This window comes from Vanacampus margaritifer, chromosome 12 (genome assembly GCF_051991255.1).
Source record: "Vanacampus margaritifer isolate UIUO_Vmar chromosome 12, RoL_Vmar_1.0, whole genome shotgun sequence".
Lineage (NCBI taxonomy): Eukaryota > Metazoa > Chordata > Actinopteri > Syngnathiformes > Syngnathidae > Vanacampus > Vanacampus margaritifer.
Genome location: NC_135443.1, coordinates 1,532,498 through 1,550,753, shown reverse-complemented (window position 1 = coordinate 1,550,753; position 18,256 = coordinate 1,532,498). Strand labels below are relative to the sequence as shown.

At 40.9% G+C, this 18,256-nt stretch overlaps 1 protein-coding gene across 1 annotated transcript in view; it reads right to left on the bottom strand.

The window, feature by feature from the left end:
* The window catches only part of srbd1 (S1 RNA binding domain 1), a 43,082-nt gene extending 24,854 nt beyond the window's left edge, over window positions 1-18,228 (bottom strand). Inside the window, exons 1-13 of the mRNA XM_077582835.1 lie at window positions 17,787-18,228; window positions 17,051-17,309; window positions 16,764-16,979; window positions 15,779-15,945; window positions 15,138-15,255; window positions 14,925-15,063; window positions 14,499-14,595; window positions 14,265-14,427; window positions 6,558-6,661; window positions 6,365-6,472; window positions 6,144-6,301; window positions 5,522-5,612; window positions 5,335-5,442 (exon numbers count right to left, since the gene is read on the bottom strand). Coding sequence (XP_077438961.1) covers window positions 5,335-5,442; window positions 5,522-5,612; window positions 6,144-6,301; window positions 6,365-6,472; window positions 6,558-6,661; window positions 14,265-14,427; window positions 14,499-14,595; window positions 14,925-15,063; window positions 15,138-15,255; window positions 15,779-15,945; window positions 16,764-16,979; window positions 17,051-17,309; window positions 17,787-17,851 — 1,793 coding nt within the window. The 5' untranslated portion in view covers window positions 17,852-18,228. The remainder of the gene's footprint in view (window positions 1-5,334; window positions 5,443-5,521; window positions 5,613-6,143; window positions 6,302-6,364; window positions 6,473-6,557; window positions 6,662-14,264; window positions 14,428-14,498; window positions 14,596-14,924; window positions 15,064-15,137; window positions 15,256-15,778; window positions 15,946-16,763; window positions 16,980-17,050; window positions 17,310-17,786) is intronic.
* Between the last annotated feature and the right edge of the window lie 28 nt (window positions 18,229-18,256).

Here is an 18,256-nt window from a genome sequence, read left to right as displayed (position 1 = left end):
ATGCAGCTTTAATTTGTCTTATTTTGTTTGTCCTATGTCCCTTATAATTTCTGTTTTGTTTTTTGACGTGTGCATAAATAAATCTTTCATTTATATATATAAAACGAAATATAAAGACTACTATGCAATTAGCTTGAGTTCAACAAAACATGAACTATTTTCTAAGTATTGACGGAGCAGGATCGGGCACACTTATGCGACTGCGTCCGTTACCAATTAGCCCGACCTAACAAAGATTCAGAAAGACACCACCCACCCCCCGTCCCCTTCACCCCACCCACAAAGACTCACACAGAGGCACACCTGCCTCAATGACAGGCAAGGTCATTTTGAAGATCCACACACTCAATAAGCATATAGTGAGCCCTCTTCTTTTTTTTTTTTTTTGCTACCATAGCGCTCTTCCAGCAGGAGGCAGTCAGACGCATTTTGGGGCCCCGTTGTTTGGCAAGCAACCTAATGTGGATTCGGTGCGTGGGGGGAGCAAGGGTCATCGCAGGCACAGACAGACCTTGTCAGATCGATGATACCCCACGCCGTATCATGTCCTGCGGGGGGGGGGGTCACTCATTCTGCAGGAACTTCTTCAAGTCTAATCATGTAATGGAAAGATGTATTTTAATCTAACTGGGAGAATGGAAATGTTGTTCATTATCCAACAAATGGTAACAAATGGTATGATTATTTTAAGGGGGTTATTTGGTCAAAGCATTGTGGGGTTGTCTTCTGCATTTACTATATTTTGTGTGAGAGACGGGGTACAGTACATCTTGGACTGGTTTCCAACCAATTGCAGAGCACATAGAAAGACAATCATTCACTCTCACATTCATTCCTGGACTATTATTTCTTCAATGAAACCAAACTGCACATTTTTTTGACGTAAGCACAAGAGCCAAAATTGTAACCCCAAACGCCTCCTCACAATGGCGCTCAGTGATAAAGCTTATTCTGAGGATTTTTTTTTTTTTTTTTAACACGGACAAATACATTTAACTTAAATATCTCTTTGTAGGTAGCATTGGATTTTTTTGGTGCTAAATATCATTATCAGCTTCCGTCCCCCCCCAAAAAAGCATATAAAAGGTCAATTACAGAACTTGAAATCCTATCATCAGAAATCATCTCTTACATGACATCCAATGTGTCTTTTATATTGGGATGTCAATAAAATGTTAATGTCACTCTGATTTACTAACAAAATCATCAATTTGGGAATATGTACCGTAATATTGACTGAATAAAATGTCATTTGTACTTACACCACCCACCTGCCTACAAAACTGTACATGTATATATGCACAAGCATAAGAGGAATTGATTTTAAAGGCCCTTAAAAACACATCATTACACACAATTTCAAGTTAAAAGATAGCCGGCGGGCTGCCATTCCAGCCGAGCAGCGAGGCAGAAGGACGGCGGGAGAGACGGGCGGGTGCAGAAGATAAAGGTTGGACATAAGAACACAGGGGGGGGGGGGGGGGGGGCAGAAGACACAAGAAAGCCTCCTTAAAGTTGGACGGGGAACAGACGGCGCAAATTAGGCTGCGGCCTTCCCGTGAACTCAGTGCGACAGCAAGGCCTAGCTGTGTACAGTGGGTAGGAAAAGTCTACACACCCCTATTTTTAAATGCCAGCTTTTTATGAGTTACACAGGATTTTTGAGGGGGGCGGGCTATATTTGCATATTTTCACCAGTCGCTGCAGGTCTCGGACCCTGTCCCCCGCGAATAGCAGGGGGGCACAGTATACAGGTAAATCTGAACAGATTAGACTTTCATGGAAAAGTTCATTTATTTCAGTAGTTAAGATGGTATAGTGAAATGTTTCATCACTTCATGATTATATTTTTCAACATTTTTGACGGAAAACGACAATTCACCAGCTCGAGAAATAAGATAATATTCTGAAAACGATTTTTAACATGCAATTTTTTTTCAAGCTATTGAAATAAATCAACCTTTAATACTTACTACTAATTATGATGAAAGCGGTCCTGGCAACAGCCGAGACGTCATGCTGCTCATCTTACATACATACGCAGATAATTAACATGTCGTTGGACACCGCGTTTGTCGCCGCTGTAATGAGGACGGTCAGGGTCGGCCGCGGGTCAGCTAGCAGGGGAGGAAGACCGCGTTTGTTAGCGCAAGGAGCCGTGGGCCCCAATCATTTGTCCTCCATTGAGGAAGTGTATGTTGGTCCAAAGTGGCAGGCCAAGCAGCTGGATACATTCTGGGGCTCTTGAATAAAGAACGCTGGCACATGCTGGTGTTAAACATTACTATTGTAAAGAACCGCTTCACCCTTTAAAAAAAGGTGCTTTATATACCTGTGTACACCAAAAGGACCAAAGTGCAAAGAGCCTTATTGCGCCAAAGTCTTTTAGGAGTCACCCAAAATTATGACTAATTATTTGACTATTTTCTGTGCTTTACAGAAATAATGTTGTTGACAACATTATTCATAGTGTGTATGTAGTTTCGGAGTGAAGCCGTGCACGCTCAGTGTGTATTTCTGAATGTACCGATGATTAGTGAACGTTTTTTGGTCAAATAAATGAAAACATACTCTGAAGCAACTTAGATGTTTTTTTTCATCTTTTCACTTGCATTTTTTGACTGGTACGAGTTATGCTCTGGAAAATACGGTATATTTTAATTGCTAATTAATATACATTAGTATAAATTAATAATAACAATAATTAGTATAAATTAGATGTACAGTGGTTACATAATATTACATTACTGTACATGTATAAAATTCATTTGTTAAGAATTGTAATAATAATTACAAATATCAGTATTGTATCAGAAACAGAATGAATGCAAATAAAACATTTAAGCAATAAAAGGTTTTAGTATGTTTTATAAACCAAAACAATATAGGTCAGCAAACCCCAGTTGCTCCTGATGCTGCATCATTAGTAGGTGAATGAGTAGTAAAACGCTTTGTGGGCCTTGTAAGGTGGAAAAGCGCGATATAAAGGAAGTACCATTTACTATTTTAACATTTGTTTGTGAAATGAGGTCCATTGTAATTTGTATGGAGACCACAAAGACCACAAATTCATTAACTGTGATTATCAAATGACTAGGTAATGAATTTTGAATTCTCTATTTTTTCTTATGTACTTCATGAGAAGATTTATGGATTATTAACTCTTTGACTGCCAGACGTTTTCAGAAAAGGGATGCCGTGGGTGCCAGCCGATTTAAGCATTTTTGACTGATCTTTCAAGGTCCACAGAAAATTATGTGTTTGGACTATGGAAACACACATACTACCAAATGAAAGATTGGACTCTCATCTTTCATCAGAAAAAAAAGTTTGTTTCTACCTTATTCCGTTCTTCAGTAATCAACAATAGAAAATGGTTAGTTTCACCTCTGTTTTGAAAAAAAAAAAAACGTCTTTTAACGTCTTTGGCACTCCTCCATAGGATTTTACAAAACGTTATTTAACGTTTTTGGCAGTCAAAGAGTTAAAAGCAACATTTCATGAATGGCCTTATAAACCTGCAGAGTTTTTAATTGCCATACAAGTGCTGTAAAAAAATATTGTTTTGAATATATCCACACTAAAGGAATCAGGAAATTGTTCAAAATTTATTTTAAGAGGCTTTTAAAGTCTAAATAGCTCCATTAAAAGAATGAACAAGAGAGAGCGAGACATTATATCTGGACAGACCCGACCGAAAAGTATCTTTAATAAAAACAATCCCGTTAATGTAATAACTCCTCGCTTTCACCACGTCTGCTCTTAAAAACAGAAAGAAAAGCCATCTTTAAAAGACGAGGAAAACACGGGCTATCCGAGTAAAGGTGTTGCCGCCGATGAACTCGGGATGATACACGTTCCCGCTGACGTGGTTTTCGGCTGCAGTCCCGACGCTAACCTCGAGTCAACAAACAGAGCCGGAGTGAGCGCGGTGAGGCTGCTCGCTTGTTATGCTTGGAGCGAGCCCCCGCCGTGTTGTACGCCCAAGTGTGGACCGGGCCCGGTTACAGACACAACGCGCACCGCAAAGCGTCCCCTTAATTGGCCCTAAGTGAAACAAAGTCCAGATGGCTTTAATAGACAATATTCACTAGGGGTGGGGGTCGGGGGGGGACACATTCCTATTTGCCTGTGTGCACCGCCACCCCTTTCTCTCTTTCACTCCCATCTTTTTTTTTGTTCGACATTCCTCACCCCTCTGCTCACTCAACCGTTCCTGTCCACACTAACGTTTTATTTTAAACAGCCACAACATTAGGTACACCTTTGACTGACACTGTCAGACGCGCATTTACGTATGCCAGTCGGAAAATCTGCACTGCATAAACTGAGAGGCTATTTAGAGTATATTCAGTCTTTCACATCCAAGATAATGAACTGTCCTATTAAAACAATGTCAGATGGGGGAGGGGCCATCGAATAGAGGGGAGGCCCTTATTTGTACAAACACATTATCGTCAATAATGCGCAAGGAACACATTTACGTCGTCTAAATGGCCAAAATGTAATTCATCTGTGACATTGTTTACATGCTGTGGTGTTGCTGGTTTAGTTAGCAACACAGTTGCTACGTAATTTTTCACACTGTGGCTAAGAGCGCGGCACCCGCTATTTGAGGAATTGCACTATAGTAAACAATGTTACCAAAATGGTCAACATAGCCTAAGATGATATTTAATACCCTGGAGAGAGCTCATTCACAATATGCTCAATAGCTGCGTTGGTGCTGCTCTTTTGGTTAGCAACAGATTGAGCAATTAGTCGAAAATGGGCTCAGCGGTTACTGTGGTTTCATTTACTAGTGGAAATAGAAACTGAAAGGAACTAGGAAATGTGCTAAACTAAAAAAGATATTTAGAAACAAACTACAAAAGTTGAACGCAGTGCAACTCTGCACTACTATGGTTAAATGATTACATCCCTGAAACCGATCATTATTATTATTATTATTATTATTATTATGAACGACAGAATCATAGATACTGGTTTGGACTGACTATGCGTAATGGCGGTCCAAGTCCTTGTTATGCATGGCTCCATCACAATTCAATCGAAGCTTCCAACGAAAGGTGAAACGTGTTTCCACTGGCGGTATGAAGTTATTCGAGAAGAATGCGTTCAAAATGCTTGTGATTAAATTTACCCCCTGTAGCGTACCTGAGGGATGTTCAAACTGCGCAAGGGATAAAGAAGTGTGCATCAGCAGGGCACGTGCTTCGCAGTCACTGCTCCTTATGCATCCAAACGCACCGAACTAACTCAAACCAGCTGACACTTTTCGGCGTCGCGGGTGACTGAACCTTGTTTGCGGCGCTGGACCTCGTGAGGTCTTACCAGTAGGACACGTCCAGGGGGTGAAAGTAGCACTTGGCGATGAGGTCAGCGAAGAAGGACTCGGTCTCACGACATGCCGTCCCGTTGCCGATGATGACCCTGCTGCAGCTAGCGTTGACAAGTGGACAAGAGGGTGACAGTGAGTAACCCACAGAATTCCGAATGAGAGTGTCAACTGTGGCAGTACCTGTACTTGACCATAAGGTGTCGTAGTTTCTCCGCTTCTCTATCATTGCGGGAGCCGTGCAGGTAGACGACGTCAGTGTGGAGGATTTGACCTGGGAGCAGAAGAGAAACAAGCGTGAGCGAGCAGAAAAATGCTGCGCCAATTAAAGGCAAGGCATTTCTTTAAACAGACACCAAAAAATTAATGACATAGTGCTACGCATTTTTTTAATGGCGGGGAAGTTAATTTCCACAGAAAAAATAATAAGTTAGAAGGACGCAAGCTTTTAATAGAAGTCAGGCATACAAAATAAATTTTTCACAGACAAAAAAAAAAAGCAGTTAGTGTATGACGCATTTATTGATGGCTAGGCATTTATTTTTCAAAGTTAACCGCTTTGTGAAGATCTGTCTATGCCAATTAAAGAGGATGGATCATCATTTTGAAGATTTTGAAGTTGGACAATATTAGCCCAAGCATCTGACGCATTGATTGATCTGAAATTGGGTGAACGTGTCTAGCACAAGACGACACACGAAAAAGGTGACCGTTTTTTCCATTGCAGCGTCAGTGGATGTGCGATGCTCAATTGCTCGGTGTGCAGGTGCGAGTCGCCAACTGTCATTTCCACATGATTTCTTACCGGTTGGGGAGAGGATTGCCAGCTTGCAGCCATGTCTGAAGCCGGGATCCACTCCCATCATGGCGCAGCCACGGACTGGACACACCAGCAAGCGCTGGCGCAGGTTTCGCACAAACATCGCCACCGATTCCTTCTCGGCTGTTTTGGTCAGCTTCGTTCTATGAACGGGGAAATAAGATTCTAACTAAGTGTGAGGCGAAAATGAAACGTCTTTGACAAACCTGTAAGTTCTGGAGAGAAAAGGCACGATGAGCCTTTTGTAAGCGTCCTCGACTGAATCCTTGATGAGCGCTTGATGCTCTTTACAAGCATACGACTTTGGTTTCCACCTGCATTGGAACAAATCTTTTGTTAATCATGCACACTGCAGTGTGTGTGTGTGTGTGTGTGTGTGTGTGTGTGTGTGTGTGTGACCTGTTGTTGATGCACCACCACAAGAAGTTCTTCTTCACCCTGTCAGGGATGTTGATCTTCACTGTCAAAATCTTCAGACTCTCCCCTCGGTTGATGGCCAACGTCTGTGCAGGACATCAAAGAGGTTTTTGGGTTTTTTTCATGCAATATATTATGATGCGGAAAGGAAAAAATGCAGCAGTGTGTTTCATTGATCTTATTTTTGTACAATTCATAAATTATAGTGATTATATACGATTCGAATTTCAACAAAAATGTGAAGAATTGTTTTTTTTTTAAGTAGTCGATGTAAGCTTCTATACTTATTAGGACCGTATCAAACAAAACCAACTTCTTCTTTTTTTGCAATGTTATGAATGATTATTTTTAGCACATTATTATTGTTGCTGTTGCTGCATATAAGGATGCTCCACTGATTCTCAACTGGTATGAGTTCATGAGTTTTTCTCCCTTTACAATGATCAAAATTATTAAGCATTTGCTGATTTTGTTCATTTTCCTATTTAACATCAATGTGAATGAACAATTACAGGGAATTTTATTGAGGGGAAACAAACATACAACTTTCCAAACACTGATTATTATTTAATTCCTTATTGTTGCTGATTGGAGAAATATTGTATTGCCATTCACCTTAACTCATTTGCTCCCCAAAAAAGTATAAAAACATTCTATTTTCAATGTTAACCATGGTTACATTTTTTATGCTAAAGCATACAAGAAGGCTTTGATGGAGCCTCTGACCTGAAGAGGTCGCTTAAAGCAATAAACAACAGCATAAATTTTCAATGTATATTGAACTATCCCATATAAAATGGCAGTTTTAGTCAACTCAAAATCAGTCACATTCAAAAACATTGGACTGCCTTTGCTTTTAAAAACTATCACTGAGAATATCATCATATCTAACTAATGTGATTACTAAGTTAACACATAAATAATGTTGAAGAGTTCAAATTTCATGAACAAATAATTGTATCATGACCAAATGAAAAGTAACTCATATTAGAGCATACCACAAATGTCTTTGTTATAGCAGAAGATGTTATCTGTCGGAGTCATGTGCATACACAATGAAATACAAAAAAAAATAAAAAATCGGATTTTTTTTTGGGGGGGGAGATAAAAAAAGCGGAATTCCACGAATTAGCGGAAAAATCACATCCCTGTTATTACAAAAAATGACCAGCAGGTGGCAGAAGAGTATAAGAGATCAACTAGGGCCATGTTGCAACAAGCTCTTTCCCTCAGTGTTTTCAAAAGATTTGTGAATAATGAAACTTAGCTGTATTCTAATGATAATTGCTGCAAAAAAATAAACAGATTCACACAAAAAAATTCCTGATGAAATATTTCTTTTAAAAAACTACACACACACACACACACACACACACACACACACGCACACACACACACACACACACACACACACACACACACACACACACACACACATGAGCCTCTGAGTGTGTCCTGTGGCCAGGCCCGCTGTGCTGTGTTTTGACCCCCCCAACTGTGACATGCTGTTAAGCAAACAGTAGTAAGTGTCTGACCTTTTCAGCAGGGAACCTTTAGCCCGCCACGGCACAAGGCACAAGCAACAAAACGTCAATCTGGAGCCCAAGTGGAAAAAGCGAGCTGACAAATGCCACCACCGTGCCACCGTCAGCGGCGAGGACCGCCAGGCCTGCCCCCTCCACCCACGCACCCACGCACGCACGCACACGCCGTGCCACAACCGTTCCAGCTCAGCGGCACCCTCGCAGAAAAGCGACAACAGCAACACAGCTAATGGCATGTCAGGGGCGAGCTGGCTGGAATTAGGATGAAATTTAGATTTCTCCCCGGATGGCATGTTTCCACTGCGGGCGATGACATTTCACAAGTGATAGTCATCAAATCGCACACCTCCCAACAGACGGCCAACATCTGCAAAAGCCAGAGAGGTTAAAGTAGTTAAACCGACATTGCCGATGCGAAATCTGTGCAACGTCATTTTTTTTCAAATCTGGTAAATGGATGTATTTAGTCGTTGCTAAACTCGAATGTCTGAATTCCTTTGGTTAAATACAGGAATCCCTCAGAATCCTTTTAAGAAATCCAAGACACATCGTAAACTGTTTTAATGAAATTCACTATTTAATTACTTATTACTTATTTACTTATTACACTTTAAGACAATTCAGAATCTTTTTAATTTACATTTAGGCAGGTGTATTGCTGTGCAATTGATCGAAATCCAATTACAATTTCAATTATTACACACCACAATTACAAAATTGGCATAATCGTAAACAAAAATAAAAGATTATTAATACTTATTTTGAGTTGTTTCAAATTATATATTTGCACCTTTTTTTTTGTAAAATGAATAATTAAAAAAAATACTTACATAATGATAGTGGTTGAAATAATGTTTCAATTAATTTTATTTGTCTTAATACTTTTAAACAATTTCTGGTTTTGTACCAAGAAATAATTGTTTGAATAATCTTGATTTCAGTTATTACCAAAATAATCGGGATTATTATTTTTTCCATAATCGAGCAGCCCTAGTCAGGTGTAACACTTAAGTGATTAATTAACAAAACTAAATCATTTCACCAGTTACTGCCGCCAAATAATTTAATTAGGAATTTAATCAGTTTTTATCGTTTCCTTGATATTTGAGAAGAAAAGATTTTCCATAAATATATGTATATTAATCAATATTGGATTGAATTGAATCAAATAAAAAAACAAAAATCCAATTGAACTCTTGTGAATCAAAATGGAATGGACACCCACCTGCTTTAACGCACTTTACATTCAGACTACTTTCTTGTTTTTCAGTTCAGATTTCTATCTGCGATGATTTTCTGTTACACTTTGAAAAACGATTGACTTAGTTATTACGCTTTCATACGGTTGAGGGAGGCAGATGGCCGGCCGCCTCCCACCGAGTCGCAGGTCTGTATGTAGATAGCCTAAATGTCTTGAGATAAATTAAATTGAACTGTAGTGAATTGAAAACATCTTCCCCAAAACGACACGTGCTTGGCCCAAACGTCTCACAACAACTCCATAGCCGAGCCTGCGTGTTCCTCACTTTCTGCCCGGGTTGGGTCACTAGCCGGAGACGGCGGGTGATCCGAGAGGAAGGGTGATGCGAGACAGAGCGAGAAGTGTGTGTTTGCGCATTAAGTCGGGCCCGAGAGTGACAGGTAGCGAGGTAGCGGCCAACTCCTGACAAGAGCAGAGAGACAGACCGCCGTCATCGGCCGTCATCGGCCGTCCGGCAGCGGCAGAAACGGCCCGCGGGGAGGGGCAGCCGGCCAACCGCTGTCCTCTCGCTAGCTGTCTCCTTGTCTCTCTCCGTCTTTCGTTGGAGGAATACTGTCATCAACACATCCATCCACACCACGCACACACACGCACGCACAAGCGCTGACCCGGATGACACAACTGGGACGCAAGGCGGTTTCCAAACACTCATGCATTCATTTTATCAGGCATTTAAGGTCAATAAAGTCGAACTTTGATTATACAAGATCTCTCGCGACAACTTTTCTCAAAATTCTATCTATTCAAAAATACCGAGCAGATTATATTTTTAATACACAGCGAGACTACATTTGCAACTACGGTCAATTCACATTTTTCAATTCTGGATAAACACTGACTAAGCACAAGAGGGGATCCGTCATCACAAGGGAACGTGGCCCCATTGAGGCTCGGCTCATCTTTATATAAACATGGCGCCCACACCGTGACTGTCCCTCTAACACGCTTAAGTTACACCCTAAAAACAAACACACATGGACTTTCACTTGACACAAAGGCAAGAAAAAAAAAAGAGCAGAATGGAGGATTGGTGTATCGTAATGCACAAATTCTTTAAAGGTTCCTATCGGGCCATTCCATTTAAAAAACAACCACAAAAAATATTTCCCTTCATTTGTCAGATTTTCATCAAATTTTGAGGTGAGTTTGGAAATTAAGGCACAGTTGATATTATTTTTCTTTTTAGACCAATGCAGGTTCTGATATTTGGCAGAATTCCAACAACCAATTAATCAGTCCATTAATTAAAAAATATATATACAGCATAATCAACAAAATAATTCCTTTTTTGGGTCCCTTAATACAGACGATAATAAAGATATGAAAAACAGGCAGAACATTTGACAGTTTTTCATTACTTTGTCATTTATTTAGCACATATTTAACTTTAAAATAGAGAAAAATTGGCAAAAAAAAACAGTTTTTTTGTGGGGGGGAATGTTTGAACGTCTTTGTCTTATGTTGTGTGTGTGTGTGTGTGTGGGGGGGGGGGGACGGGGTGTGAAAGAAATCAGCCAAAATATCAAAAATAATTAATATTGGCCATTAGCTGATGAATTGGTCTGGCGGCTGACCCAATTGGAAATGGACAGAAAAGACCAGAACATAACATTTTTGTTCTCAATCGCTAAATTGCAGATAGAGGCTGACGAAAAGTGAAGAGGCAAAAGGAGACATCGTTGGTTAATTGACATGTAATTGTTCGGGGAGAATCCAAGTACAAGTTGTGCTTGTACGTGAAAGCCAGCCCAACAAACTTGTCCCACCTGTCCATCAAAGCGCAGTGTTTAATTGATGAAGCAGCTCCATTTATGCCGAGCCGTCTGCAGGCGAGCCCCCGACTGCTGCGCTTCGCTGCCGACTGATCGCAGAGCAAGTGGCATCGCGGCCTGCAAATGCGTCCTGGCGTACGCCGGCTGCTTAAAGCTATGAGCTGAACGCGTCCTCTTCACAACAAGGCCTTAAAATCAAATCTGATGGCCGGGATTAAGTCCCAGCTCGCCGTCGACGGACGTCAAAAGAATTATGCTTCAAGACGAGCTTGCGTGAGTTCTCAACAGACTGATATTGATTCAATTATCAAACGGTTCAGTCAGTCTTCAAGTGGGAGTCGTTGGCCTATATAGTTAATCAGGAGTGATGTGGAAAGTACTTAAAAAGCCTCAACAACAACAAAATATCAAAATTGTTTTTTTTTCAACAGTATTGTCGTTAGGAGTGTCAATATTAGCGTGTTCATTTTGAGTTAAAGTTCCTTTAACGCCACTAATTTTTTGAATGCAAGATTAATGAATTTAAAAAAAAAAAAACATTAATGAGCGCCCCTTACTTGGAAAGCCAGTGTTGATTTTTACAGTACTATACATCTTTTATTATTTGAACTAAATTTTACGAATTATTATGAAATTACTGTATCAATGACTAAAAGATGGAGCCATATTTAGTTTATCATTTTTTCCTCTTATGTTAACAAGAGTATGAAAACTTGAAATCAAATAAAAAATATTTTATTGTACATTTAGAACAGATACAAAATGTGCGATCAATAATGAGTTAACTATTGAAGTCATGCGATTAACTACGATTACAAATTTGAAATCGCCTGACACCCCTAGTAATGATAATAAAGTTTTATGTGTCAATGTCAAAAACAAATCTCAGCACAATTATGTTAACTCTTCATCTTGATGATGATGTTAATATGAATTTATTCTCTCTAAACTTTACTCGTATAACATGAACAAACTGATTTCTCACATTATTTTTGTGATGTGAAAACTTTTTTTTTACCACCAAATCTTGATTTGACTCTTATAATACTTTTTACCCCCACCAAATTATGACTCTTATCACAAATGTACAAGTATAATGGTATTACTAGTAGGGGTGTGCATTTCTCCACGAAAGATGACTCAATACGGTTTTTGATACGTGGTGCGAAATGATTCAAGGACTCTTTGATTTGAAAGTTGAAGGATTCGATTCGGTTTAGTTTATTTTACATGAATTTTACAGGGATGTGATTTGACCAAAGTGAAATTATCTGAAAATTTAGCCGGGGGTCTGGGGGCAGTTTTAGTCAACTCAAAATCAGTCACATTCAAAAACATTGGACTGCCTTTGCTTTTAAAAACTATCACTGACAATATCATCATATCTAACTAATGTGATTACTAAGTTAACACATAAATAATGTTGAAGAGTTCAAATTTCATGAACAAATAATTGGATCATGACCAAATGAAAAGTAACTCATATTAGAGCATACCACAAATGTCTTTGTTATAGCAGAAGATGTTATCTGTCGGAGTCATGTGCATACACAATGAACTACAAAACAAAAAAAAAAAAAAAATTAAAAAAATAAAAAAAAATCGGATTTTTTTTTTGGGGGGGGAGATAAAAAAAGCGGAATTCCGCGAATTAGCGGAAAAATCACATCCCTGATTTTAATGAACTTGTCACAGTACTGCAAACGTGCCATTTCCATCTAAAATAATCTCTCCAATAAAAGACGATTGGATACGTCTTTCGATATATTTGGAACGATTTGATTCGGTTCTATGCACTCCATCTTTGAAATTAAAAACTGATTTTATAGTCCAAACCAGTTTCTGTTACAGCCCTAATTACTGGTATTATACACTTTTTCCTCAAAGCACGTTTCCTGTCTCCCACCTACTCCCCCCCCTCCCCACCACCAGCACCCGACGACTTGACGGCAAGAAAAGGTTTATTTTAGCCGCAGTCGAACAGCTCGCAGCGTCACTGTGGATTAACGCTCCGTGACAAAAGCGAGTCATCGAATTAAGTGGGCGGGAGAGAAGAGGAGCTGGGGGAAGGGTGGGGGGGGGGGGGTGTTAATTGACGAACACTCCTCCATCCTGCTCTCTCTCTTCCTTCATTCATTCCCTCTCTTCTTTCCTTCCTTCTCTCTCCCGGCGCTCGGGGCAGCTAGAGCTGTCAGGGCCGGAGAACGCCTGTCAGTCAGGCGCTCTAATCCAATGGCATGTCGACGGGGGACATGTCACATATGTTAAGAGGAGAGAACCAGGGGGGGACTCGCTGGCTGTGTGTGTGTGTCGGTTAAAGACTGCAGGGCAGAGCCCGCTCGCCACAGAGTGTTGGTGCGGCACAGAGGCGGGAGCGGGTGACGGGAGCCGTGCTGACATATGAGGCCCGGGACCAACTCTGAGTAACCCACCAGTCACTAGGGGGTGGCGGGGTAAAAGGGAGTGCTACGGAGGGGGTAACGAGGCTAACCGCCACTGATGTGGCTTGGCGTCCGTCGGCCTCACGCACGGGGCACAAACAGATGGCATGTGTTGCTAACTTGCTAACACGTGACGCAAAAAGTCAAAACACTTCCTGCACATCGAATCATAATCAGAGCAATTAGCGATAACAAGGCCCGATTTGGATTGACACTTTTTACTATTTTACACAAAAACTACTTAAACCAGAAGGAGCCTAAAGTATGTTGACAACTCATTAAACATACAAGTAAATAAACAATAAGGACAAACTGACTAAGCCGAGAAAATGAAAGTGACTATTACAGCATCTCACTGAGTCACTTGTAGTAGCAGAATATCATTTAGTAGTATTTTTCTTCAATTGTGTCTGCATGATTATTATACTTCCTCCTGGTAGCCAAGATGGCCACACGACCACTCGTGATATTGAAAGTATGCCGTAACTCTGCTTTCATAAACTGAAACAGTAGAGAATGATATTTTTCAATATTTAAAAAAAAAAAAAAGGAAAAACATTTAGAACGTGGTCACAAAACAAATTCAATTTGTATATCAAAGCACCAAGGTATTTTGTCAGAATGAAGACTTTATGGAAGGAAGGAAGGAAAAAAGAAGGTAGGTGGCATACCTGGTGAGGCTGGATGCGCTGGACGGAGCCGTTGAATTCGAAGTAGAGGTTGAACTTGTCAACATCCTGCTTTTTGTTTTTGGGAGCCGCCGCCTTCTCTTCCTTCTCCTTGAGGGCAGTTTTGGTCACCGAGGAGTGGAGGCGCACGTCGTCATTCTCACACCTACAGACGCAGCGTGATATTGAAGAAGAGGAAAAGATGGCGGTCTTCGGTTGCCGTGAATGTGCCCTCACAATGTTTTGACATAGGTGAGGCTCTCGGGGTCTTTGGCGATGGTGTAGGCCAGAATATGGAGCACGCCGGTTGACACGTCTTGCACGGACGACAGACCTGACACAAAACACACAAGCAAAAGAAAAGTGACTTTCTGTTCATGTTTGTCTCGTTTCCACCAAGTTTCGTGTCGATTAGTGGAAATGGTGACAGAGGATTTCTCCAAACTCTCCAGAGGGCGCTAGTGAGTTATTTTGGGGAGTTTTGTTTTCAAGACAGAGAAAATGTTCATTTCCACCAGGATACTTGAGCTTACAAAAAAAATGGAGTGTTTAGTCTTGTCAAGGCCCCCAAAGAGCCAAATCCTTTGTTGAATAACAAACACCAAAATGACAGTACAAGACTAATTTAGGAGTTACTAATACTTGTGTGTGTGTTTGCCGCACCCTCTGTTCCGCGTTGAACCCACGTCCGTAAATCCAGCGTGTCCGGCGCCTCTATCAGGGCAATGGCGGCCGCCTCGAGGCCCAGCGCTTTGGCCTTGCGCACTTTGGTCACCTTGCATCCTTTCTTGTAAGGCGTATACTGCAAAGGAAAGATCGTCTGAGCGCGCGCTTTGTCTTAGGTTTGATTTTAGTCCTTAGAAAGGATATTCTGACCACGTGATCCAGTTCATCAGCAGACCGGCAGCTCTTCAGGCTTTTTCCAAGTTCAGTAGTCAACACACCGTCTTTTTTTAAGGTGTTGATCACGGACTGGGTCTTCTTTGCCAAAGCGCTACGACAAGATATGATGCACACCGGGTTACATGAATGTGAAAAATGAAGTCTTCCACAACTGCTGTGGGTAAAAAAAAATGTTTTTAAAAAGTCTTAGAATTGATTTTTTGTTGACTCTTGTAAATTGTATTTTATGTGTATGCACATTTTTGAGTGAAAATTTCTGCTCTGACGCCTTCAATGAGATGACTCTAAAAGATGGTCAGTTGGCGCCATCTACAGTCAAACATAAAATATGCAACCTAGTGTATATACAAATGTTTTGTATGGTTGCCTCAACCAATAAGTTTTGAAACGGTGAGGTTGCTCCAATTAAATTTCCTTGGATGTCAACACATTGCCGACATCATATAAAAACATATAGAATACATATTTTAAAAAAAGATAAAGCATATTTAGCAGCTTGTTTGATGCCATCAGACGTCATTAACTGTAACTCGTTACCAATGAAGAGATTCCGAAAATGGACAAATGAGGGATGTGGACGCTCATCCTCAGAGGACGTCGTTTACGCTGCTCACCATAACTCTTCGTACACCAGCTGGACGTCGCGCACGGAGTCGGCGTCCATGCGATTGATCATCTCCTTGCGGTAGCGCACCATGAAAGGCACCGTGTTCTCCTCGCGCAGCAACGTGACAACGTTGGCGCACACCCAGCGCTCCACGCACGTCTGCACGGACAGCACCTGAGCGCACACGCGTCCATCTCATGATGTGCACATCAAAATGTTGCTGTCAGCATGAAAGGGGACACCATTTCTAAAATTGAGTTCTATTTCATCCCACTCAGACGATGGTCATTTTTATATAAATTGATTATTAACAGTAAAGACACCCCATTGAATTTTGCATTGACGCAATCGCAAAGCAGCAAAAGAAATTTTATTTCTGAGATATTAATTTGTGAAAATGTAGGAACAATTGCATGTCTTTACTGTACAATTTTTAAAAATTAAACCATGAATAACTTTTTGAAAATTTGACTTTTAGCACAGCTGTTACAGCATGGGAGACATTTACATCACTAATTGGATTGAATCGTTTGTACCTTATTGATCAAATGATATGAAAATGACCCATTCATTCATTCCTTTAATTAATTTGCATATCCCTGAGGGACGCCTTTAGAAACACGCAAGTAGGGGGACAACGATCCCGCAAAGTGTACACATTGCATTCTCGAAGACAAATAATACAAAAAATATATAGACAGCAGCATCAAATACCAATCACTGAGTCTCCTAAGCAAGACCTTCGACAGATATTGCTCTAGAATTATTGAGGACTGGTCACCTTCTTTAAATAGAGGAAGAATATATGCACTTTTCCAAACCGCAGGAATAACATTATTTGAGAGACAAAGATTAAAAAGGTATGTCAGAGGCCATTGAGACATCGAAGACGATGTGAAGTGCCTGCCCACTCGTCCAATCATGAATTGACAAGTAAACCTTTTGTTTGCGTGCTCATTTCTAAAAACAAAAACAGCAATGAGACAAAATACCTCAATCAGGTCCCAGTTCATACCGAGGTCCACTTTCACCGATCGTGGCTGTTTGGTCTCGACCGATGATTGGCAGCCCGTCTTCTGCTTCTTCAGCGCTGGCTCGTCAAAGGTGAAGTCATCGTCATCTTCTTCTTCTTTCTTTGCGGTCAAGCCAGCAAATGACGAGCCTTCCTGGGCCCACGTATCTGATTTTGAGACGGTAAATGACATCCTCTGCAAGGAAAAGCAGATCCCCAATGAGCAATTGAGCAAAACAAAGCATTTTCAGTGTAAGAATACGACACCTCCTCTTTTGTCCTGACGCTTGGTCCAGCCTCTGTTGATTCTGATTGCACATCTCCAGCCTCTACGTTTGCTTTATCTGCAAGCTTTTGTCGCTTTAGCCCAGCTTTAGGGTTTTTTGCGCCCTTCTTGGCAGCCTCTTTTTTAGGCACTTTGGGTTTGGAGGTTCTCTCTGAGGCTTTCTTCTCACCTGCAGCTGAGGCGCTGGGGACTGCCTTTGGCTCAGGTGGCTTCCATTCTTCTTCATTGTCACCGTGATTGCTGTAGGAGGTACACAAAATAGACCATTTCATTGAACGTTTCTGCTACTCAAAACTAAGTTAAAGAAACTGTGTGGAGAACACCATGAGAGGGTGACGTGAACCCATTAGAAGCCTGACCATGAAGGTATATCAGTACAGAATGTTGGCAAATACTGTATGCAACAATATTTCAAATTTTGAAATGGCCTCCATTTTTCTTCATTGCCACTTTTTGCTATGTATAGTGGCAGGCAAAACAACTACTGCAAATGCTCTTTCACAGGGATGGCAGCGGGCTCAATTAAGCTGTGTATCCACCTGTTGCCAGTCATAAAATAGAAAAGATTTGTGTTCAACTAAACAGGCCTTGATTTAACACAAGACTAAATACGTTAGTGGTATATAAGCTCATCATTATTTCAGTTTACAGAACACTTACCTGGCGAAGATAGGACACACCTTACCACTAAAAAGCAATTAATAAAGGAAAGCTCACCTGTCTTCGTCTGAAACCAAATCCACGTAGGTCACTTTGGCAGTGGTTCTTGCTCTTCGACTCATCTCTCTAACAGAAGAATTAAGTATAAAGACGTATGATAGTGACCTAGACGCAAAATAAAAGTAATAGTTAAAGCTGTCCTTTATTTGGCTAGCTCTTTCAAGGCTTGGTTGAGGTTATTATCTTTTGCTAGTCAAACAGCCGAGCTCATTTCAAATTTGGCGCGTCGCTATCTCACTGTCAATGACGGCAAAACGATGACTTGGACTTGACGTTTTCGCTCGACGCGACGTTTACAAACGAGATAAATCTTTCCCTTTATTTCGCTGATAATTCGCAGCATTTAAGAAAGCAAATTGACCGGTTGGAGAAAAACTCCACAAACGGCCCAACTTCTTCTCACAAGGTAAACAAGAAGCGTCGTCGGTTTAACGCACCCTGTCGCCCCCTAAAGGCACTGAGGGGAT